The sequence below is a fragment of the Psittacula echo genome (genome assembly GCF_963264785.1).
Source record: "Psittacula echo genome assembly, chromosome: Z".
NCBI classification, from domain to species: Eukaryota; Metazoa; Chordata; class Aves; order Psittaciformes; family Psittacidae; genus Psittacula; species Psittacula echo.
In genome coordinates this window covers 68,997,833-69,021,454 of record NC_137742.1, presented here as the reverse complement: position 1 = coordinate 69,021,454, position 23,622 = coordinate 68,997,833, and the positions used below count along the sequence as shown (strand labels likewise).

At 36.4% G+C, this 23,622-nt stretch overlaps 1 protein-coding gene across 5 annotated transcripts in view; it reads left to right on the top strand.

Annotated features, from left to right (window-relative positions):
• The window catches only part of APC (APC regulator of WNT signaling pathway), an 89,784-nt gene that overhangs the window by 50,738 nt on the left and 15,424 nt on the right, over nucleotides 1-23,622 (top strand). For 3 of the 5 annotated variants that reach the window (XM_080637800.1, XM_080637797.1, XM_080637798.1), the window contains exons 5-13: nucleotides 5,084-5,192; nucleotides 5,947-6,060; nucleotides 8,569-8,652; nucleotides 12,272-12,376; nucleotides 15,854-15,976; nucleotides 18,508-18,886; nucleotides 20,058-20,153; nucleotides 20,989-21,128; nucleotides 22,377-22,454. In XM_080637800.1, coding sequence (XP_080493926.1) covers nucleotides 5,084-5,192; nucleotides 5,947-6,060; nucleotides 8,569-8,652; nucleotides 12,272-12,376; nucleotides 15,854-15,976; nucleotides 18,508-18,886; nucleotides 20,058-20,153; nucleotides 20,989-21,128; nucleotides 22,377-22,454 — 1,228 coding nt within the window. Of the gene's footprint in view, nucleotides 1-5,083; nucleotides 5,193-5,946; nucleotides 6,061-8,568; nucleotides 8,653-9,562; nucleotides 9,623-12,271; nucleotides 12,377-15,853; nucleotides 15,977-18,507; nucleotides 18,887-20,057; nucleotides 20,154-20,988; nucleotides 21,129-22,376; nucleotides 22,455-23,622 lie in introns of those variants that run through there. The other 2 variants (XM_080637799.1, XM_080637801.1) reach the window with 2 other exon arrangements.

The window sequence follows — 23,622 nt, the reverse complement described above, 5'->3', positions numbered from 1 at the left end:
TATCAAAAAATACTAAAACACATCATACAGTTTCTACTGCTCCTTCCTGTACACATTTTGTTGTCATTCTTTCTTGGCTGAAGGTTATTTTGTTTTATCAGCAGATTGTCAGCATGTGAGATACACTTAAGGTGGGCGGCACATCCCAGATACTGCCATATCTCCTCACCGCTGTTGACAAGGGCTGAAACTCTTAACAGTGTGTTGGTGCAATCTCTTTCTCTTTTTTGCAAAAGCTTGTAACTGCCATCACTGGTTGATCAGTTATTTCGTATTAGCAGAAACATACCTGGTGATTCTTCTGTCAGGAAGAATGTCTGCTGAACAAAAGTATTTACTCTTATCTTCAAGATGAGGATTCCATCTGATGTTTTGAGTTGACAGAATCATGGAATTTCTTTCTTGGAAGGTAGGGGTATCCATTTAATAGGAAGAACATACTTTCAGGATGTAATGCAGATTTGTAGCACTTTATCAATCACTTACAAAGGAAATGTGAAAGTAAGAGACATGCAGCGGTTTCCACTGAAGACATCTTTGTATCTTAAAACAAACTTGACTGAAATCCGAGATGTTTTCAGAAGCCTATCTGTAAGGTATGGTTTCCTGAAGATTTGGTCGTTGACTGCTTGTCCTGGGTTCAGCTGTAACAGTTATTTTTCTCCTTCCTAGTCACTGGTGCAGTGCTGTGTTTTGGCTTTAGTTTGAGAACAGTGGTGATAACACACTGTTGTTGCTCAGAACATTTGCCCTCATCAAGGACTTTTCAGTCTCTCCTGATCTGCCAGTGGGGAGGATCCCAAAAGCTGACTGTATTGGAGGCTGAAATCAGCCTGATTGAGAAGGATTCTAAGGTTCTTTGGACAACTTTCTCTATGGTAAAGACAGCTTAGGCCGTGAACTGGTCTTTGTTCCAAATAACAGTGAAAAAAGGGATAAGAAAATTTTAATTTCACATGAGCTTAGGCAGTGTTACTGTTACAGCTGACAGGGTAGAGATTTGTGCTGTAGAGAAGATGATCTGTAGAGGCACAGCCAGATTTCATCTGGCTTTATTATTAGTGACATGATAGATTATCCAGACTGCCCTATTTTTCATGCTGTTTCAGGGAACATGTAAGAACATGTAGTGCATAAATGTGGACCCTGGGTAGCCACATGAATCAAAAGAGAGTGGAGTGTAGGGGTGTGGTGTAGGACCATGCATCTGAAATCACTACGTGAAAGAAAATTATCCACTTATTTTCCTGTACTTAGCATCTGAACTTGTTTAGCATACTTACTAAGTTTCTGTATTTCTAAGCATACGTATAAACGTGTTATTTCCCAACGGAATGTTTTTGATAACTTACAAAGAAGTCATGGAACCTGACAAATCTCAAAATACTAAAATGACTTAGAATAACTTTTTTTGGAAACCTGCAGCAGGGGAACGTTTCCACTCAGTATCTTAAGACAGTAGCACAATGCATGCTGCTCACAGGCAGCATGGACCAAATGGTGTATTAACTGTGTGTCATCTTGGCAAATTCATGAGGAGTTTATTAATAAACTAATTCACTAGATGCTCATTAATGTAAACAAGGAAGAAACAAGAAGAAAGTACTGAAATTTGTTTTGGATTGGCAAAATCGGTTAGCTTGCCTAACAGTGATTTTCTAAGGCGAAGAAAATTAATCCAATGATTCAGTTACCAGAATGAAGGTGAAATTGCTTCTTTCTTGTTTGCTTATCTCTCCTCTAATCTGAAGGTCAAAAAAGAAAAGGGAAAAAAGTGGGGGGGTTATGTTTTTAGATTGCCAATTTAGAATACAATAGGCATTAAATGTCTTCTGCTTTCTGTCTGGCTAGTTCCATGTGTGTTTGGTAATACACTTTATCAACAACAAAACTTTTCGGAGTACACTGCAGATTACTTCTGGTGTTGGTTTGCCTTTTGCAGTTTTCAAGGTTTTTTTTATCACCTGCTAATTAAAGTGAAAGTGTTAATTACAATTGTAATTTACATAATGCAAGTTGAGTAGCATATAGTTTGTTTCTCTTCTCTGTTTTAGCTGGGAATAACATTGGCATAACTATGCAGAAAAGATTTTCAAAAGAAGAAACCGATTTTCTGCGGTCAGTCAGCTTCATATATTGTTGGGAGCTTCAGAAGTACCACATTAGAGGAGTCTTTCAAAATACCCATCCTTTAGAAAAAGCAATTAAAAATGGAAACCTTTCGTTAACTGATAAAAAATAGTGTTAAGTTCCAAAAGCTTGCTTCATTTGCCTTGCTTCATTCTGACTGAACTTGACAGCGTATGGCAGAGAACAGAATTTTCTCTGACACTGTGGAAGTCCTGATGTAAGCAGTTTTGGGGTATAAAAGAATGGAATAACTGCACTGAGTTTTTTCCATCAATTCTTTTTCCATGATTAGTAACAGTTCTTTCACCTTAAATGTTCTCCTAACCACAAGAATTTCCAGGAGGCTGAGAAAGAGTTATTCTGGTTGATGTAGCATCTGATAGCAATATTAAGTTCGGGGTGCATCTTACCAGACACATCTACAGAGTCTTGCTGCCTGTTTTCAACTAAATTGAAGTGCAGTCTGCTATATGTATATATACACACATACATATATAGCAACCTGCTATATGTAACTGTCCTGGGTTCAGCAGTACCAGTCAGTTTTTCTCCTTTTTAGTAGCTGTTGCAGCACTGTGTTTTTGACTTTCAGCCTCGGAACAAAGCTGATAACAGTGATGTTTAGACTGACCAAAGACTTTGTGAGTCTCATGCTCTGCCAGGGAGGAGGAGGGGCCGGGAGGAAGCAGGGACAGGATGCCTGACCCAAACTAGCCAAAGAGGTATTCCATACCACAGCACGTCATGCCCGGGGATGTAACTGGGAGCTACCCGGAAGGGCACGTCCTCTTTTCGGTCGGGCTCTTTTCCGGCGAGCGGTATCATATTTTCTTCCCTTGTTATTTCTCTTATCATTATTATTATTGGTGGCAGCAGTAGTGATTTGTGTTATACCTGAGTTACTGGACTGTTCTTATCTCAACCCGTGGGAGCTGCATTCTTTTGATTCTCCTCCCTGTCCCTCCAGAAGCGGAGGGAAGAAAGGTGGGGGGGGAAGTGGACTGCGTGGTTCTGATTTACGGCCTGGGCTTAAACCACAACAGTAACCTGCTATACCAGCGCTATAGGCTTTGTGCTGAGAGACCTTAAAGACATTGTTAAAACCTTGGATTCTTAAAGAGCAGTGACAAGGACTAGTAATCTCAAATAAAGCATTACTCAAGCAAAATTGCACTATTAAGTTAGAGGAATCACCCTCAGGTCATGCATTATATTCTTTATGGTGCACTGATGGTTCCTAAGTTCTTTCCTTGCTTCTAGCATCCATTGTGCGTGTCAAAGCATATTGAATGACTGTGTCTCACAAACTGAATACCCTTACATTTTGCAACAGGAACTTAATCACACATTCACTTAGTTGAAAGTAAACCCCTCTGGATTATACTACCAGTTCTTTGACATCCAGAGGCAGAATTAATCAGTCCTTTCACATTTGCAAATCCTCATATGGTAAAAATACTTCCTGTAAGGATTGCATTAATTATGCTTTTACAAATTTGATTTCACATACTGAGCTATGGTGCCTTTCTCTTGCAGCTGAAATGAGGGACCCTGTCAATTTTAATTTTCCATTAGAACAGTAGAGAGGTCACTTGCATTGGATTATAAATGTTAAATCGTCAAATCTAGTTTGAAACATTTTTAAAGCAGTAACCAAGACAGATCCTTTAAAACAAGTATTTTTAAATTCTTTCTTCCACATCAAGTTCTGTCTTGTTGAAATTTAATTATCATCTCAAATCATGACTGAGATGCCTTATCAAATTAGTCAGGGGCTGTGGTTTTGTTCTTGATGACTTACAGTAATTACACATAATGTGTTTGTATGTTATATAAAGGCTCATGTGGCTGTTGCTCAGTTTAGAGTTTAGAAAGGGGGGTGCAGAAGTTAAGGGATGGGAAATAATACTGGACAAACTTGTACTGCAGCAGTCTTCTGGCTAAGTGTTGATTTTGGCATTTCCATTAATGACCAATATTAAAATGTCAGAAGGAAAAAGAGTGCTCTCAGAAAGTGTTTGTAAGAAACTATTAAATGTGTATTAAAAAACCCAAGTCAAACAAACAAATACAAAACCAACAAAAAACCCAAACAAAACCCAGCAAACTGAAAGAGTTGCTTCTTCGCTTCTCTGTATATCCCTACTAGCCAGATTTTGCCTGGAAATGTTACTATATGTTTTGGAAAGTGTTGAAACAATGCTATAAAACTATATTGATAAAATTTACAACTGTATAAATGTAGTTCATGAAGAATTTATGAAATAGTATGTAAAACTTTTAATAGTTTTTTTTCTTGGTAGTCTGCATATATTCTTGTATTTCTTATATACTACTTAGGTATGCTTATGATAACCATTGAAAATGTTTTAAATAGCTGCCAATGTATCCTTTCTGTAACATTTGATGGAAAATACTCTTATTTTTAATACAGAAATACCTTGGGTTTATGTTCTTTACTCATAGTTTCGGTATTGTTAACAAAGTTCATTTGTAGACACTTGCAAAGGTTGATGGGATAATTTAATTCGGTAATGTGATTCAGGGATGTATATGCTCCTGTAAGAATTAGGGCTTTTCTTAAATGTAGTTTGATGTATTGTACAAAGCATATTGTCTAAAAGAGGCAGGATGCAACGTAGCGCACAACTAATAACTGGGTTTTGGTTTCACAGAATGCCTCTTGGCGTTAGATTTCAAAGTATTTCTGTGGAAACATACAGGTATTTTCCCCTCCTATAGCTATGGACCTGATATACAAGAAACTAAGGAGGAATGGCTAGGTTTTTGGGCCAGGGGATTGCACCCACCTTCTCAAATGCCTTCTTAGTGCCGCCTTCAAACCTTGTTTCTTGTTTATTCTTTTTTTAATGGGTATCTATGCCTATTTCTGTACTTACATGTGATAATGAAGTCTTAATAGTGGAACATTTCCCACCTCTGTTTTTAATAGATCTCTTTTGCTTGCGGAGCTTGAAAAGGAAGAGAAAGAGAAGGACTGGTATTACGCCCAGCTTCAGAACTTGACTAAAAGGATTGATAGTCTCCCCCTTACGGAAAATGTAAGTACTTTCAGTTTGCTTGGTCATGTATCTGGTGCTATGATCTCTGTTTGGATGCTGGGTGTATTTAATGAATTTGGTAATGCACTCTACTGTCATTTTAATCTACAAAAAATTTTATTCACTATGTAAAGCTAATATAGCCTAAATAATGCATTTTTTTCATACCTAATTTTACACATTACAATTCACACCTATCAGTATAAATGTCACTGATAGAGGGGAAGACTGAAAAATCCTTTTGAAAAATTAATTACTTGTCAGCACGGTTCTTCAGCTCTGTCCCCCAAAGGTCTTTTCTCTATGCAGTCTGTTACTTAGTGGATTATTTTAGTTTTGAGAGCAATATTAGCCTAAGAGACAATCTACACAGGAGCTCTTCATAACAGCAAGTAAAGTGGAGCTTTAGCCTTTGTAGGTATTGTTGCTCCAGGCCTTTACCTTGATGTCTCCAAACTATTCGTAGTCAAGTCACCATTATCAGGGATAATGAAGATGTCCAGTTAGTAGCCAGATGTTCCTGGCTTGTGATGAATGATACTGTCTCAATGTTTATCTTCTATATTTATTATTTGACAGAACTTGCAGGTATATATTCTTGTTTTAATAATGCAGTCTTATTTTAAGCACCTGTTACTACATTTTGTTTATGAAGTTTGCTGTGAAAAAGTAACTGTTCTGCTTTTGTTCAGAGAAATACATGGTTTATGTAAATGCTGTTTGCTAAAATGCCTTCTCTGTACTTCAATTTCAGTTCTCCTTGCAAACAGATATGACCAGAAGACAGTTGGAGTATGAGGCAAGGCAAATCAGAGCTGCAATGGAAGAACAGCTAGGTACTTGTCAGGACATGGAGAAGCGAGCACAGGTATAGTTTGCCTTTCGTTACTGGAAGGAATAGAAAATTTTCCTGCATTCTTCTTTAATTATTGGTAGTTGTATTTTTAAACTGTGTGTAAACACAGTGATAGCCTTAGAACATTTAGTTAGCCATTCAAATACAGAAAGGGGAATCAGAATATAAGAAGTAACTACTCAGAAAAAAAGCAGCCTCCTCTGCCTGTTTAAAATTGTAAGATTGTTTAAAATTGTAAAAATTGTGTAGACAATTTCTCCAAAAGAATGTATTTTTTATTATTATTTGCTTGTAGTTTTTTCCCATTTCAGCTTCAAACAAACATGGAGTTGCAATTGCTTTATTTTGCATCACTCATGATGGGTTATATCATGTTTTAAGTTTAAAATAAAATCTAGCTATTGTTAGGTTTTCTTAACCAGAAACCATGTAGCAAGGAATCATTTTTGAAAACAAGGTATTCAAGTAAAATGTCACTCACATACAAGTCTGGGAGTTGTTTGCTCTTATCTAGAGTTGTTTTGCGTTCACAATGAGGTACAATTCTGTATGCAAATCATGTTGCATACATTTGGAAATACAATGTAGAATGTAATTGTATGGAACCTGTAAATGGAATAATCAGTTGTTTGCTGGTTATAAAAACTATACCCCCACTGCAGTAGAGTGACAATTTGAATTATTTATTACCAGTTGTTCCCAGGGATGATAAATAACCAGCTTGGTAAAACAGTCCATTTTGCCTGGGTTTTTTTATGGCAAACATTACAAAAATAAATCCTTTCAATAAAAATAGTCTCCTTAGGCTCTATATTTCTTGCTAGGTTTACCCAACACAAAATATTGCTACTTAAGAAACATTTCAAATTAATTTTGTTTGTAATTAGAAAAACTGCTTGAAATGTTAAAGTGAGCAATTTAGTAGGACTTTAAGAAAATTCCTATGGTTAGAGCAAAACAAATACCCTGTAACTGTCAGTATGTATCTAAAGGCTGTGTAGGAATTTGTCTCTATAGATGTACTCAGACAGACCCAAGTTTAATCTGCCTGGATTAATAACTGGCTCTGATCTGGAAACCGTATGGCTATGTTACTGAGGTTTAGCAGCAGTGGTGATGACCTCCATAAATTCAGCTGTGCAACTTGTATCATCAGTCCTGAGTGAAAGTAGAGCAGACTCAGGATTCACTGTGGATGCCTAGATATCCCTGTTGTAGAAGAAAGCATTAGGACATTGACATGAGAAATTCCAGGAAAGTTCTCTTGTTAACAAGCTTAAGCTAGAGTGAGGTGAAATAAGCTAAGTAGAATAGGCTTGGCTGCTGGCAAAATTCTAAATGCACTGAGGTAGAGAATAGATTACATTTTTCAGAGAAAGGATTTGACTATAGTTATATCACTGTGAAAGCAATTAAGTTGTCCCTGAAGTAGTTCTTTTTAATTATGCTAGGGAAAAGTTGCCGTCAAGAAGATATTTAAATATTTTAGGGTTTTATCCTTTCATTGTCCACTAGATACACAAAGCCTTTCCTTTTTTAGTAGAGTATTGTACATGTTAATCAGGTAGAAGAATCGTGATTTTTTTTTTTTTTTCACCCATGTGTCCATTTGATTAACACATAAAAACCCCTCTTTAATCAGTTTGGTGTTCATATCAGCTAGTGATATGATTGGGCTAATTATTTTCTCTCCACTTTTAAAGTCAAATACTGTCAATACAGTGTTTTGTACAATTCCATTATCAAGCTCATATAGCGATAATTAACTCTACACCTACTGTTTCACAGAATCTTAATGCACCCTGTGCTTTGCAGCACAACTTGGATGGAGGATGTGTATCCCATAATGTTTGGGATTTTTAACATTCCCTTTATTAACCACAGAATGGTTACAGTGGAAAATGAGTAGCAATATGACTGCAGAAGACCCTGATTCAGAGATGTCTGTAAAATCCAAAGAAGCAGTATGTAATTTTCTTCATATGTAGCCCGTTAAATTACTTGAAATTTGTAGAAGCCGAAAGTGTTCAGAGGCTTTGCATAAGCAGAACTCCCAAATCATTGTAGTAACTCAGTGTAATAAAAGTCATTTGGGATTTCATACCTTTGTGACACTCTGTAAATATAAATTTATCTCAAATCTCTGTAAGTCAAGTAGAACTTTAACATTTGGGATGAAAGTCAAATAATTTGCTGAAGATCTGCACAAAATGCCAGTTTCAGAAACAGGAAGATCGTGGAAGTTAACTGCCGCATTTTTTTATATTTCAGTGTGTATTTTGTGGTGACCTCTTATGTCCAAATGAGTACCAGTTTTATTGGAAACCCAACTACTCACTACGTTTTGAATGCTTGCAGTCATGCCTGTGTTTTATTGTGAAGGACACTTTAATTATCACATGAATGAAGTAATTTTGTTTTGTAGGCAGCAGTATTTACAAAGAGCTCATATTGTCATTCTATTCGATAAGTAAAAGGAGTTTTTGAACAAAATCAAACATGAAAACGTATTCATTTCAGGCGAGGGTGGCGAGAATTCAGCAAATAGAGAAGGACATTCTCCGTATACGACAACTTCTACAATCACAAGCAGCTGAAGCAGAGGTTAGTGAGCAATTATTTGCCCTTGATTATGGTATGTGTCTTTTTCTAAAAATCAAAAAACCCAAACAAGTAAAATTATTTTAATGAAGTCTAGGCAGGATTATTTCCATCAGCTAGTGATGTCACAGTTAATCAACTAGTCCATATATGTAGGCTGTTAATTTGCCCTCTTACCAGTGAACTGAGGGTAGAATACTTGGCTCAGTCTTCATGCTACTATGGAACTTTAATAGTGATGTATCAAGTTGAAAGTTTAAGTAATAAATTTCAGTAAAATTGTCGAATTGGAGTGTAATAGAAAAGCTGAGTCTTTGTTTTAGCAAATAATTATAACAATCAGATTTACATGCCTTTCTAAGTATGAATCTCCGATAAGCATCTTCATGGCTTACTTACCTTTTGAGAGAGAAGCTTTGAAAAGGGTGAATACAGACAGTTTCTGTTAGACTTCATTATAGAAACCTGACATATTTTTCATGTTTAATTATTGGGTTCAATACTAAGTAACACAAGATAATGTTTCCTGTAAATTGCAAAGTTCATAGTACTAATTGCCATTAGCAAAAACTGCTCTCATAGTGGAAATTCACTGACAAGGTCAATTTCATTTCTTGTACTGGTAAATTAAATATAAATTGTTATGTTGGACTTGAATATTTTGTGGTTTCTCTTCACCCAGAATAACTGCTGTGAAAGCTCAGAGCAGCACTTTGATTACTAAGGGTTGTATACTTTTCCATTTTGAAAAACAATGGTTTCATAAAGGATTTGGGGGAAAATTTGGGTTTATAAGTGAAGCAGACAGTAATGCGTATAATTAAAGTTTCCTGGTCTTTCAACATACTCGTTAATCAAGGTGTTGGACATATTGATAAGATTCCCACTGAGCCTTCTGTCCTACCTCTCACAGCCTCTCTGCATATGAGAGATGCTCCACTCCGTATTGTGGCCCTGCACAGGACTTGCTCCAGTAAGTCTGTGTCTTTATTGTGTTGGGAAGGCTAGAATGGCACGCAGTAGTCCAGATACAGCCTCACCAGCTGAGTAGAAAGGAAGGATCAACTCCCTCAATCTGCTAGCAGTGCAATTCTTAATGAAGCCCAGGATACTGTTGGACATTTTGCTACAAGGGTCCATTGTTAGCATGTTCATTTTGTCTACCAGGACCTCCAGGTCCTGTTCTGCCAAGCTGTTTTCCAGTTGGGCGGCGCCCAGCATGTTCTTGTGTGTGAAGCTGTCCTCCCCAGGTGCAGGACTTTGTGCTTTCCCTTGTTGAACTGCATGAGGTTCCTGTGAGCCCGTTTCTGCAGCCTGTCCAGGTCCCTCTGAAAAGTGGATGAACCATCTGGTGTATCAGCTTCTGCTACCAGTTCTCTGTCATTTGCAAACTTGGTGAGGGTGCATTGTGTCCCAGCATCCAGGTCATTAATGTTGAACAGTAGTTTTCCCAGTACTGACCCCTGGGGTACACACTAATGACTTGCCTTCAACTGTACTTTAGGCAACTAATCACAACCTGCTGGTGGCCAACTGTTCTGCAGTTTTCAGTCCACATCACTGTCCACCCATATATCGCCAGCTTGTCTATGATGATGTTATGGGAGTCTGAAGACTTGCTAAAGTTGATGTGAATAACATCAGCTTCTCTTCCCTCACCCACAAAAAATGTTAACCCATTATTGTTTTCAGTTTCCTCGTGTCTAATGCTACTGTCTTCTTTGACTTATCTTACTCCTTCAGTTAAACTGTATAGGTTTCATTTTTTAAGTTTATCCCTAAATTATCACTTTAGAAATACTTACTTAGTTCCTGGTTTCTGAAGTTCTGTTCATCGTTAAGTAGTTCCTGTGTTTGATACTCTGATGTCTTTATATGAGCAAAATAAAATCGTAGAATGGTTAGGATTGGAAAGGACCTTAAGATCATCGGGTTTTAACCGCCCTGCCATAGGCAGGGACACCTCTCACTAAACGATGTCACCCAAGGCTCTGTCCAACCTGGTCTTGAACACAAACAGGATAGAGCATTCACAACTTCCATGGGCAAACCATTCCAGTGCCTCACCATCCGTACAGTAAAGAATTTCTTCCTTATATCCAATCTAAACTTCCCCTGTTTAAGTTTCAACTTGTTACCCCTTGTCCTGTCGCTACAGTCCCTGATGAAGAGTCCCTCCCCACCATCCCTGTAGGCCCTTCAGATACTGGAAGGCTGCTATGAGGTCTCCATGCAGCCTTCTCTTCTCCAGGCTGAACAGCGCAAACTTTCTCAGCCTGTCTTCATACGGGAGGTGCTCCAGTCCCCTCATCATCCTCGTGGCCCTGCTCTGGACTTCTTCCAACAGTTCCATGTCCTTTTTATGTTGAGGACACCAGAACTGCACACAATGCTCCAAGTGAGGTCTCACAAGAGCAGAGTAGAGGGGCAGGGTCACCTCCTTCAACCTGCTGGTGCAGGTCCTTTTGATGCAGCCCAGGATACTGTTGGCTTTCTGGGTGTGAGTGCACATTGAAGCTGCCTCATGTTCATTTTCTCATTGACCAGCACCCCCAAGTCCTTCTCTGCAGGGCTGCTCTGAATCTCAAATAGAGGTAGTATGCCAGTGATACTGTAGTGAGTTTAATCACCAATCAGGTAAGAAGTTTCAGTGTATGTACATGGAAGCACACAGAGGCTTAATTTAATATACCAAGTGTAGTTAAACACATTAATTGAGAGGGATTCAAGAGCGTTGTCTGTTAAGTAGTAGATTCTTGGGTCTGAAAAATTAGGTTTGGGAGCAAAACTAATACTTTGAGAGTAATCGTGCTTTCTACTCCAGATTTGCAATTCCATAGACAGTGTTATTCATGTCTCTGAAAATTTGAAACATTTTAAACACACTCATTTATATACTTCACACGTTTTCTAATTGTTCAGTTATTCTATTTGCTTTATTAGGAAACTGTATTTAAAAGCCTGATTTTTGTGTTGATCTCATGATCCCTACCAGTGGCAGAGATGCCAGTTTAATGTTCATGTAGATCTATAGAAAGATCTGAAACATGCCTGTACCAGCTTGCCAGATGAGTTGAATTTATTTTGATAAATATTAAATGGAACAATATTGGGCTATATAATTTTTCTCTCCATCAAAATGTTTATTCTGTACTATTTGTCTTTAAAATGCAGAAGGATTCTTACACTGCAGATAGCTTTCTGTTAATGCAGAAATTTCTTATCTTTGAATGTAAAGCTTAATTGAACTATGCTAGCTGTAGTCTCCAGTAAATGCACAGGTCACGTGACAGTGCAGAGAAGACAGTTGTTTGTTCCAGTTCCATTACATTCCTGATAGCAATGTGAGCACAGCTGGTGGAAGATGGTGTTTCGGTGTGTCATAGCAAATCCTTTGTCTTGCAGGGCTGTAATCTTCAGAGGGCGTGCTTCACTTTCATCTTGCGGTTTTTTGCAGTCAGTCTCATCTGTTAATTTTTTGAGGCTTAGGGTTGTGAAATGCAAAGTATTGTTACATGGCTTTGTGAGGATGCAGCACCAATATATTCACAGTCTGTAAAGGTTTGAATGGTAAAGAATGCATCATTCCTGTACCTAATTTCATAAACCCTTATGTTAACAGAGAGCACCCCAGACCAAGCATGATGCAGGTCCCCATGAAACAGAGAGGCAGAATGAAGGTCAAGGAGCAGCAGAAATCAGCGTGGCAACTAGCAGTACTGGTCAGGTAAATTGATTGTTTTGTTTGTTGATTGTATAATTAAATACTCAAAATGTACAATGCTTCTGTATTGGTATATGCCTCACAGCATTTGTATGCCTGCTCATTTTAAAAACACCTGTGTTTTTCTGCCATCTGTATATGAGAAATTTCTTGTACTTGTTGGAAAGAGATGTTTTAATAAGATGAAGTATAAATATTCTATATTGCAGGAAGCATTTCTGTTTTGTTTATATAATTAATGAGCCTAATGCTATGAAGGAGGTAAGAAAGAGTTACTATAGAAAATGTATTTTATTGTAGGTGAACCGTAACACCAGAAGTATGATTTAGTTATTGGAATATTTGGAATATTGTTCCAATTTTCACTTTAGAATTGATCACTGAAATATCAGTAATTAAAAAAATAAAATAAAAAAAAAATTAAAAATGGAGAACCAAGTGGCAGGTTTATCATTAGTGTTTCTTTAATACTGTTTTACATAAAGCTTTGAAACAATAATATCAATCAGGTAATCTGGAAATGGACTGAAGGGTTAGTTAAATGCTTCTAAATATATTGTTCCTTTTATTAGTGAAATACATTAGTGGAATATTTTGAGGGGTACATTAAATTCTTTACTTGTCTTTTAAAAGAAATATTTGTCAAAATTTATGACTTCTCCCTTTGGCTAAATTCACTTTATTTACCATGTGCTAATGATCACTCCCTTCATGATTTCCAGCTGTAGCTGACCATTCCCACTCGTAATTTGTGTTCTTAAAACTTCACACTACAAACTTAATAGTTGAATTCATAGGCAAAATATTTTTGCTACTCCAGGGAAGTAGAATTATTTAAATACTTGTGAAAGTGTGTTGTACAAGAAGACAGAATTGTGGTTTAGCTAACATATTTCACTTGATTAAACATTAAGTACAGCCCATAATTTTGCTTCTAAAATATGTTTGATCGTAGTTTGGAGTTAAGTTCTGTCAGCCATATCTGAGCAGTTGCTTGAGGCTCTGACTCCAATTCTTATGACAGCTTTATTTTTTGGGAAGACAACAATTCAGCGTGCTTTGGGGCAGAAAGCATAATGTATTGAAATAATTGATGCGTTGTTCTGTCTTCAGTGAATGGATCAGGGTTTTTTCTGGACAACATTTTACAGGGAAGGAAGGAAAAAGAGATTGTGATGTCTTGGCAGACTTACACAAGTGGAAGATTTATTCATACTTCATTTGAGGTCTTATGTTGAGGATTTCTTCAGTTTTGACCTTCGCCTCCTTAACGTGTATAAAACATGCGTACTTGTTCCTTCTGGTGGTAGGTAGGGCCAGGGCGCTTAATCTGCTTTAAGACACACATCTGGGGATTATTTACTTTTAGTACAGGTCCAGACAAAGGAGATTTGAGGGATTGGGCATAACATTTATTTATTATATACTTTGAACAATCGCTGTTCAATGCAAATAAAGTTTTAACCAAGCCATTTGGTTCTAATGGGTTTTGTGGTCATATAATCAATGTTAATGAAACACTATTTATTGAATCCAGGATTTTTCAGGATTCAGTTATGTCCTTTTCTGCACCATCTTTCGGCTTCCTTCTGTTTTCCATTACCCTCTGTATCCTGCCTCTAAAGTAAATTTTTTTCATACCTTTGTTTTGCACGTTTTGTAAAGCAATTTAGTGATACTGTCTGTTTTGGTAAGAAAATGTGCCACAAAGTAGGGAAAGTAACCTTACTGACAGAGTTAAGTAGCAAGCATAGTAAAACAATGAGTGAAAGACAGTAGAGTATAAAAGGAGAAAACAAGATGAAGAAGACAGATGGGGGAGATTTTGAAGGAAAAGGTTCTACGAGAAAGGTCTATGTGACAGCTCCTTGTCATTTCCCATCTTCTCAGATGAGTGGCTACACACCTTACATTAGTTCTTTCATGTCAGTCTTTAGGAACTAGTAGGGAATGTAGTTACACTTCATTTGGGTATCCTGGCATCCTCAAGTAGCAAGGCCAAGTGATGGCTCTGAAAGAAATAGTAATCTGAATCAAAGTTGATACAGTTTACACATTATTTAAGTGAATAATTGGGAAAATCCAATACAGTTTTCAGTCTGAGCTTTAAGATTATAAATTTTTCCTATATTTAAGAGATAAAATAAGGAAATTATATTAGAATAAATCATGTGAATTTAAATCATTCTAGTTACACCCTTTTAGCATAACGCTTATTCTGGAGTGTGCATAAAATGTTCTGGATTCAAATGGGAGAGTGAAATGAGTATAATAATGTGTGTTTAAATATTCCAGTATAACTAGAAGTTTTTCCTGTCTAGGCAAACACTACATGAAGTTATTCCTACCTTTCAGTTACAGTCACTTTCAACTTAAGATGTTGAGCTGTATGAACAGCAAATATTGTAGAGGAATATTCGTCTTCTTTCTTTTGGGGCACCTAGGAAAACACAGGCATTATTTCTAAATGTCTTTCATACGTTTTTATTCAGTGTGCTTCATATTTTTATTGGGGAAAAAAAGAATATTCTCAGGATCCAGATAGCTTGAAAACATTGTTTTGCAAATTAAGCTGATATTTTAATGAGAAGATTTTAGCTTTTGTAGAGGATTAAGCAAAGGCTGGTGACTACCTCAGTAAAACAGTGTTCTGATACTGGAAGTGTTCTAGTCAAATGTATTTTTAAGTTTCCCAAAGTGAACAGAAAAGTAGGGATGTAAGGAAGAAAACCTCACAGATAGGAAGCAGAGAAGAAGAAAGCAAGCAACAGGGCGGGGGGGGGCAGTGAGGGCAAAGAAAGTGAGTGGATAGAAGATGGTAAAAAAAAAAAAAAAAAAGGAAAAATATAAATATGCAAAATTGGTTAAAAGGGGACAAAGATGCTAATAACTGGGTCTTGTTACTCCAGGTAGAAGCATGCTATTTATAGTATTTTCTAGGAAAATTATATAAAATAGGGTCATCACTATTTTATATTTTTCATTTTAAACTGAAAGAGATTCATCCACTCTTAATTTGCTTTTGATATGGACAAATTTAAATAGGGTTACTCCTTGTCCAGGTGAATCTCTTCTTGTCAGTTCTTGCATACCTGCTTGTGATCTGAAGTAGTACAGACTTACCCCTATTCACTGTGTAATGTGACATAAAAGTTGGGGCTGTTTTTTTCTCATTGTAAAAATTATAAGCCAGTGTGTTGCAAAGTCCACTTCTTCTACTTCTCTGTGAAAATAGTAATTATAAAATAAGTCATTTAAAAATACAACTCTATTGAGACTTGATTTCAGCAAAAGTGGTTAACAGAATTGTGTAACAGTGACTTTTAATTTGTGTTGGAGCAGAGAGGACTGAACAGAAGTTGACAGTTCATTACTATCAGTATGATTTCATGATCCAGTGCTGAAACTGAATCAGGCATTAGTTGTTTTTTCACTCAGACCTTTTTTTTTTTTATACTGAATTGTTGTTTAAATTTCTAGGGTTCTGCTGCTCGAATGGACCACGAGACCGCCAGTGTTATGAGCTCTAGTAATAACTATCCTGTTCCTCGCAGACTGACAAGTCATCTGGGTACCAAGGTAACCGAAGATTACAAACCACAGGTCGCTAATGCTACATTTTTACTAATACAATAATCTCATTGTTTCTGCCAGTAGTACTAATATTACCTGAACAATCTGCCTGATTTTAAATCAGAGTTAAAATTTTAGAATATTTTTAAAATTTTTAAGGTACATGCACAGAGTATTTTTTTTTTTTTTACTTATTGATCATCAGTTAGGAGTTGGTACAGTAAGGAAAAAGTGATTGCTGGAAATTACTGGAATATCTAAAAAGCCTGTGATGCTGGTTTCTTATCCATGATGACCAGTAACCTTTTTAAGAGCAGTTCTTGAAATACTTTTCCAGAAGCCAAATCCACAAAACAGAAATGCAATTACTAAGAAATGAAACTGACAAAAAAAAAAAAAGTAACCTTTTCATGGTGATGAATGTGTGTTTACAAGACTGTGCTCAAAGTTTTTGTGCAGTATGAAAAGAGGAGGGGAAAAAAGGGCAAATCTGTAACACAGCATTAAGTTCATGAGCCACTGGAGTTTATACTGCCTCTGGAATCAGCAGCAGTATATGTACTATCGGTGGTGTGCTGAGCGCAGTCTTCTGGGCCTATTAGCTTGACATAGTATTAATTACTTCAAGCCTTAAACAAGTGTGATAATAATGTAATTGCAGTCCTGCACTCTATGCATGTGCCAGTGAGCGATGACATCAGCAGGTCTGTCTGCGAGTTTTCATTGGAAATTGTAGGATTCCCAAAAGCTGCAAACAATGGGAGAGCCCTGAAGGCAGGCAAAGGGTCTGAGCATGGAAGGATACAGGCAAAGAAATTGATGGATCTAAGTGTGTTGTGGGGTGGGAAAAGCTTAATTTTAATGCCTGAGAAGAAGGGAAACTGGTCGAGATTCTAAATAGAGCAATGCATTTACAGATGCATAAAGAAATGTGTCTGTGTGTATAAGGAGACAGACAAGCCCTTTTTTATTTTTTCCTATTTTTTTTTCTGCAACTTGGAGGCTGGGTTTTGGTGGCTTTTTCAGCTCTATTCTTTGAGAAAAACTTTGCTTTCCAAATCCAAATAACACTGGATTAAAGCTGCCACTTGAAAATACCTATCAGGAGGCATGCATGAAGCAGTTTAAGTTCACTCTGCTCTAAGAATTCAAGTGGTTGGTTTTAATACTGTATTTCATTTTCCCCGGACCAGGAAGACAGGATCTCCAAACTGGGATGCTAGGCTGTCATAAAATTAGCTCCAAGACTATTTCAGTGGATTATGCATGTAATCATATAGCTTTCCAGATTCTAGGATTCAGACTTTCTGCTTAGTCTACCCACTGCTATCCAGTTTTTTTATAACTCCGTATTTGTGATCATCTTCAGGCACATTTGAATTGCCTCTGAAGAAACCAAATAAAATCATTTATAGGTCTGTAACCAATGCAAGTATCTAGTTACTCGTAGAAAACTTTGTCCAAAGAGGTCTTAGTCCAAAGTCTCATTTCTTCCTTAATTGGTATATTATAGAGAAGCACACACGCTGCTACTTTACAATTCCCTTTGATAGTTTCTTTATGTTGTGCTTTGATTTTGAATGTTCCTGTTTATCTTGGCTTTAGGAGTTTGGACTAAAATCATCTTCTACATCCTGTTAATCTACTGAAAGGTCACTGGAAGAACCAAATGCATTTCTTGATCTAAAACTATTATTCAAGAAAATAGAGGGGGAAGACAAACAAAATAGTGTGTTGATCACTATATTAAATGGCAGCAAAAGGAATCCCTCAAAATTTGCTGTTTTTTAAGAAGCAGTTTCAATACTCCCAAGTTAAATGTGCAATGCTGGGTTTTCATGGCTTGATTTATTTTGACAAATGCTCAGTACTTTACATATATTAAATGAGTGTTTGCTTTACTGGTTTTATCCCTGTAAATTTGAAAAAATGTAAATTTAACAATTCAGCTTTGCATTTGCTGTAAATAATCTGTTCCATTTGCAAGTTGATCATCATAGCAAATAATGTTTAGTTAATCTGAAATAGTTTTAAAGGAAAACTTTTAAAATACATGGCTGTCAGATTTTTTTAAACACAATATAAACTAAAAATTTATGTAATCATTCTTACCCTTTGTCTAGACTAATTATATTTAATACCACATGACAAAGTTTTCCACTGAAGCATCTTCACATGAAAGTGTGATTGTTATAGAGCATTTTTTTGATACAGAATTAATTTAAAATATATTTTAGATTTCTCAAACTGGAACACTTTCATTGGTATGTTTATTTAATCTTTCTGAACAGTGAAAATTCAGAAGTCTTTGCTATTGCTTTTGTAAAATAATCCATTTACATACAGCTATGACCTACTTCTTCTAGCCATTTAACCACTAAGTGAAATATATTAGAAATATGAATGCCGAAGTAGTAGTAGTACTTAAATATTTCTAAATAGCACAAATTTTTGCACCATTGAAGAAGATGTTTTTTTGCTCTTGTGTACCATTCAATTTTCATTTTCATTTAATGTGTATTTTTTAAATGTAACTATTTTTAAAATCATTTGACCTGCAGGTGGAAATGGTGTATTCTTTGTTATCAATGCTTGGTACTCATGATAAAGATGACATGTCAAGAACATTGCTAGCTATGTCTAGCTCGCAGGACAGCTGCATAGCCATGCGTCAGTCTGGATGTCTTCCTCTCCTCATCCAGCTTTTACATGGCAACGATAAAGACTCTGTCTTGTTAGGAAACTCTCGTGGTAGTAAAGAGGCCCGTGCCAGAGCCAGCGCAGCACTGCATAACATCATTCACTCCCAGCCTGATGATAAGCGAGGCAGACGGGAAATTCGCGTGCTCCATCTTTTGGAGCAGATCCGTGCTTACTGTGAAACGTGCTGGGAATGGCAGGAAGCACATGAACAAGGAATGGACCAAGACAAAAACCCAAGTAGGTTCTGGAAGCCGTATAAAAATGTTTCAAGGATGTGTTGAAAACAATGAATTTACAGAAAGTACAACTTTAATCTGAATTCTTGTTGAATGTATGTGAGTTTTCTTATATAGATATATTTTTAAGCTGAGGTAGTGGTAGGAAATAGTATCAACTACAGATACGCTACCCTATTTATAAACTTTTTATTTAAATCATAAAGCTTGGTGTTCTTTCCAGGTAATAATTCAAGTAGTTTATACATGTAATCTGTAAGTTAATATTGAATATATACTTAACTCTGTTCTACACTTGAATGTACATAAATAATCCCAAATTGCTTTTCATGAAAATGTATTCAGTAGATAGCACATTTCTTTTAGGAGAGGGACAGAGAGTACAAATTAAATCATCTCAATCTATTCAGTATAATACAAAGTATTACTTACAATGTAACATGTAAGAAATACTTTAGTATTAAAATACAAAAGAAGTGACAATGTAAGTGAATAGGAGTTTTTTCTTGGAACACTCAGAAAAAAGTTTTTAACTTTCTGAATTGCTTAGCTGCTTTTCTGAATTGAGGGCAATTTGTAAATACAGGCTGTTAGGCATCATCTATGACAAACTGTACTGCTGAAGTCAGTGGTCTGCACCATCAGCATGGAGCTTATCATGAGAATCGTTTGGCAGGAGTGTGGCTCAGAACAAGGTATTCCAATACCGCTTGTGCATTAGCCAGAATGTAGATCACAAAAAATAGGAACGTAAAAGCTGCTTGGTTATGAAACAGGGGTTAATTAACCATTCCTGAGGACACAGGAAGCAGCTTCACATTGGGTGGCATATTACTTAATGCCACCAGAATACTTGGATTTACTGACCTGTTTCACTAAGATTATTAATTTTTAAAAGTAGGATATTTTTTTTTTTTGTATTGGGAGTCATGTTTCTCACTTAATACATGCACTCAGGATTCTCCCTAATTTCTGTTTCAGCATCAAATGTATTTCTGGTTCACATTTGTTAGTAGCTTCTTAATTAATTGTCTGTTCATGGATTACTGGGAAGATATGAACTCTGAACAAAACTGCAGTTGATTTATTTTAACATTGGATTCACTTTGGTAAACTTGTGATGTAGGCAAAATCACCTAAGAATACTAATTTTTTGCCTGTTTCTGGATCAGTGCCTGCTCCAGTCGATCATCAGATCTGTCCTGCAGTGTGTGTTTTGATGAAGCTTTCATTTGATGAGGAACACAGGCATGCAATGAATGAGCTTGGTAAGACCAAATGTATTCCTCTGACTTCTTTTGAAGAGACTGCTGGAAACGGTGGCACTCCTTGTGTATATTAGTGGATATTTATGACTAGTTTAAATAGGTCATCAGTTTATTTGAATCGGTTGTTGCCCTCAAAGCGATGAATGTTGTTTAATTAACTAGACCATTTCCCAGTGGATGACTTTTAGAAGAGTAGTAGTATTATGGAAATATTTGCAATTTTAAGAGGTATTGGACTTAAAATGGAGACTGTTTTCCGGGGGGGGGGGGGGGGGGGGGAGTTTTTTTGTTGTCGTTTTGGTGTGAGGTTTTTTTTGTCCTGAGTTGGTTCCTGTTTAGCAGCCTGAATTTTTTAGTCCATGCTCAGTAAATTCTTCTTTACGTGTAATTTTCCTTAATTTTCCACTTTTCATTATCAATGAAAATATTCTATGTATTTTTCTCAGAAAATAACATTCAGCGATAATGATTAAATCAGTAATTTACTTAACAGTCTTCTCTGTAACTGGTGCAACTTCATCCGTCAAACATGATTTTGGTTGGTTAGAATTAAAAGATGAGTGTGCTTCTTAACTCCTCATAATTCCACCTGTTCCCATTTTCCCCTGAAATCTCAATATCATGCTGTCATACCGTTCATCTGCTGCTAAGCACAGGATTCAAGATCTGGAGTCAGTATTTAAGAATTTATTTACCTTTCTGAGTCTTGTGGTTTTCAGATTGTTGAGATTTGTTCTGTAAGTACGAATGCAGTTTGCTCCTTGGTATGTATATACTGTACTTGTGATATTAAAGTACAGATATTATTTATTTTCTTACTTGTTTGCTTTTAAAGGAGGTTTGCAGGCCATTGCTGAACTGCTGCAAGTGGATTGTGAAATGTATGGACTTACAAGTGATCACTATAGTGTTACCTTAAGGAGGTATGCTGGGATGGCTCTGACAAACTTAACTTTTGGAGATGTGGCAAACAAGGTAAGAGTAGAATTTTAAACACACAGTAATTTCATTTCATAGCTATGTTTGAATTGTAGTTCTCAAGACAGGTGATGGAAATTTTGATGATAGGATGTTGAGTTTGAGCTCAAGACAGAAGTTTGAGATACCTGTGTCATTCCATCCTGTTCCTTGACAGGGAGCACTGCAAACTGAATGTTACACCATGCAAGTATAGTATGAACTCTCAAATTAAATGAAACCACTTTTAATTTGTCACTGAAAATAAGGATTTTATCTATTGGATTAATATATTGCAGAATGATTATGGACCAGTGATTACACATAGTAACTGATTTTTCTGAGAATGGTGAACTAAAACTGCTTATTGAGTCAAATTCTGTAGAGTTGTCATTTAACAATACTATTACTGCCTCATGAAATTTTGCAAACCTCTTCAGGCTGAAGCTTGCTTTCAAACATTTAGAGCATATCTGATTCATAACGGGCATTACTCCGAATTATTATAAGGGCAAATAGGTTACCTAATATCTCTCAAGGACCTTGCTTTCAAAAGGCAAAAAGTTTCAATAATTTCTTGCCCCAGACTTTGCCAAGCTATGGATCTTGAAATAACTTTGTACTGAGAAGACTTTTGTCTTTCTGCTCTAGAGGAAGACATTTCAGGAGCCGGTGGAAATAACAGTCTTCTTGATTTTTTGGTCGAAGTTTTAGACAAGAATAAAGCATAAATCCTTGGTGCAAATGAATTGTTTCACAAAATACTGGCTTTTTACAACATGCATTCAGTAACCACTACAGGGCAGCAGTTCTTTGGTTTCTAGCATAAACTGAACTCCTCAGAGATGTAAATGTACCTGCTGTCCAGCTGAAGAGTAGTACAGCACTAACACACATTGTGGTTTTGAATAATTTTTAATTGTGCTTTGTCACAATTTCCAGTGTAAGCTATACAGTTTTTCAGTAGCTATTTTTTTTATTTTTAAAAAAGGCCTCTAAGGTAGTAAAGTTCCAGATTAAGTCCTACACATGTTGTAAAAAATACAAAATTTAGCACAATTTTACCACTTAAATAACATCCAGAATACAAAACTGAGAGTTACACTTAACTTTTTAGCAGTTGTAAACCAAATATTTATTGTTGGCAGCATACTTTACTAAGCTTTTCTTGCGCTTCAGATACAACTAGCTTGAAATATCAAAACATTGTGCAGAAGCAAGTCACTTAACCTGTCATTTAATACTATTTATTTTTTCTTCTAACAGGCTACATTATGTTCCATGAAGGGCTGCATGAGAGCTCTTGTAGCCCAACTGAAATCTGAAAGTGAAGACTTACAGCAGGTAAAATCTTTCGAGTTGAAATATTTCTTTAGCTTGGACATTTCCATCACTGTGCTTCCCATGAATTTCATTGTATTGTGTTAAAATGCTGTACTTCTGCTTTCTTTCCCTAATATTTACCTTCCTTCTACTCATTTGGCCTTAACACCAGTTATTTTCATACTTGAATTCTGTCATTTTAATGAAATTTCTAGTGTGCTCTCCACGGCTAGCCTTTTCCGTTTTCTTAAATTAGGCTCTCTCTTTGAAACATGCATCATTCATCCTGTTTGGGGGGTTTTATTTGTAATTGTTGTTCTTATGTTATCTTGTCTGCCTTTGATGAAAAGGTTGTACTTGTACTCATTCCACAAATCTATGAAGTTCAACTTTCTTGTAAAAAATACTTATCTGTGGGTCATACTGTTTTTTTGGGTTTGGTTTTTTGTTTTGTTTTGGTTTTTTTTAACCAAAGCACATATAACATGTGGGCTATAACACTCACATTTATGACCCTGGTCTGTTAGTGAAAGTCCCAGTTTTAAAGATAATTTTGAGGATTCTTAGATTGCCTAATTTAGTTTATCAGTGATGGTGCTGATGGACTGGGACTACCCAGAGGGTTCCTACAGTATTGTGGCTCTTCCTACAGTTGCAGCTAGTAAATAACATGGCAATAATAATAGAGGATGTTGTATGTCAAAAGAGAACCTGCATTTGACTTGCCAAGCCATACGTAACTACTCTTGACACCTGCAAGCTTCCAGATAAGCTTTCTAAGTATGAGCAGTGTTTGGTGTGATACCCGAGTATCTTTTTCAGTGTTTCCTGCTGTGTGAAGAAAACAGCTTGAAAATAAAGTCTTTAGGAAGTGCTTAGGGTGATCCTGAGAGTTGACAGCACAGAACATTCTTCATTGGTATGGAACTTGTTTAAAGTTGTTAAATGTTAAATTGTAGCCCATTGTAATTAAATATGTACTGTAAACAAACTGGAACAGCTTTTGGAAAGAGAAACCCTGGGTTTCATGCAGCTTGAGTGAATCATCAGGTAAAAGAACAATTTTAAATAAAAATTACTTTCTCTCTTAAAGCTAGATATTTCTTCACTAGAGGAGAAGCTAGCTAGTTATGATTGAGGAAACAATTAGAATTACAACAGGGGTTACTGGGTAAACGCCAATTTGGTA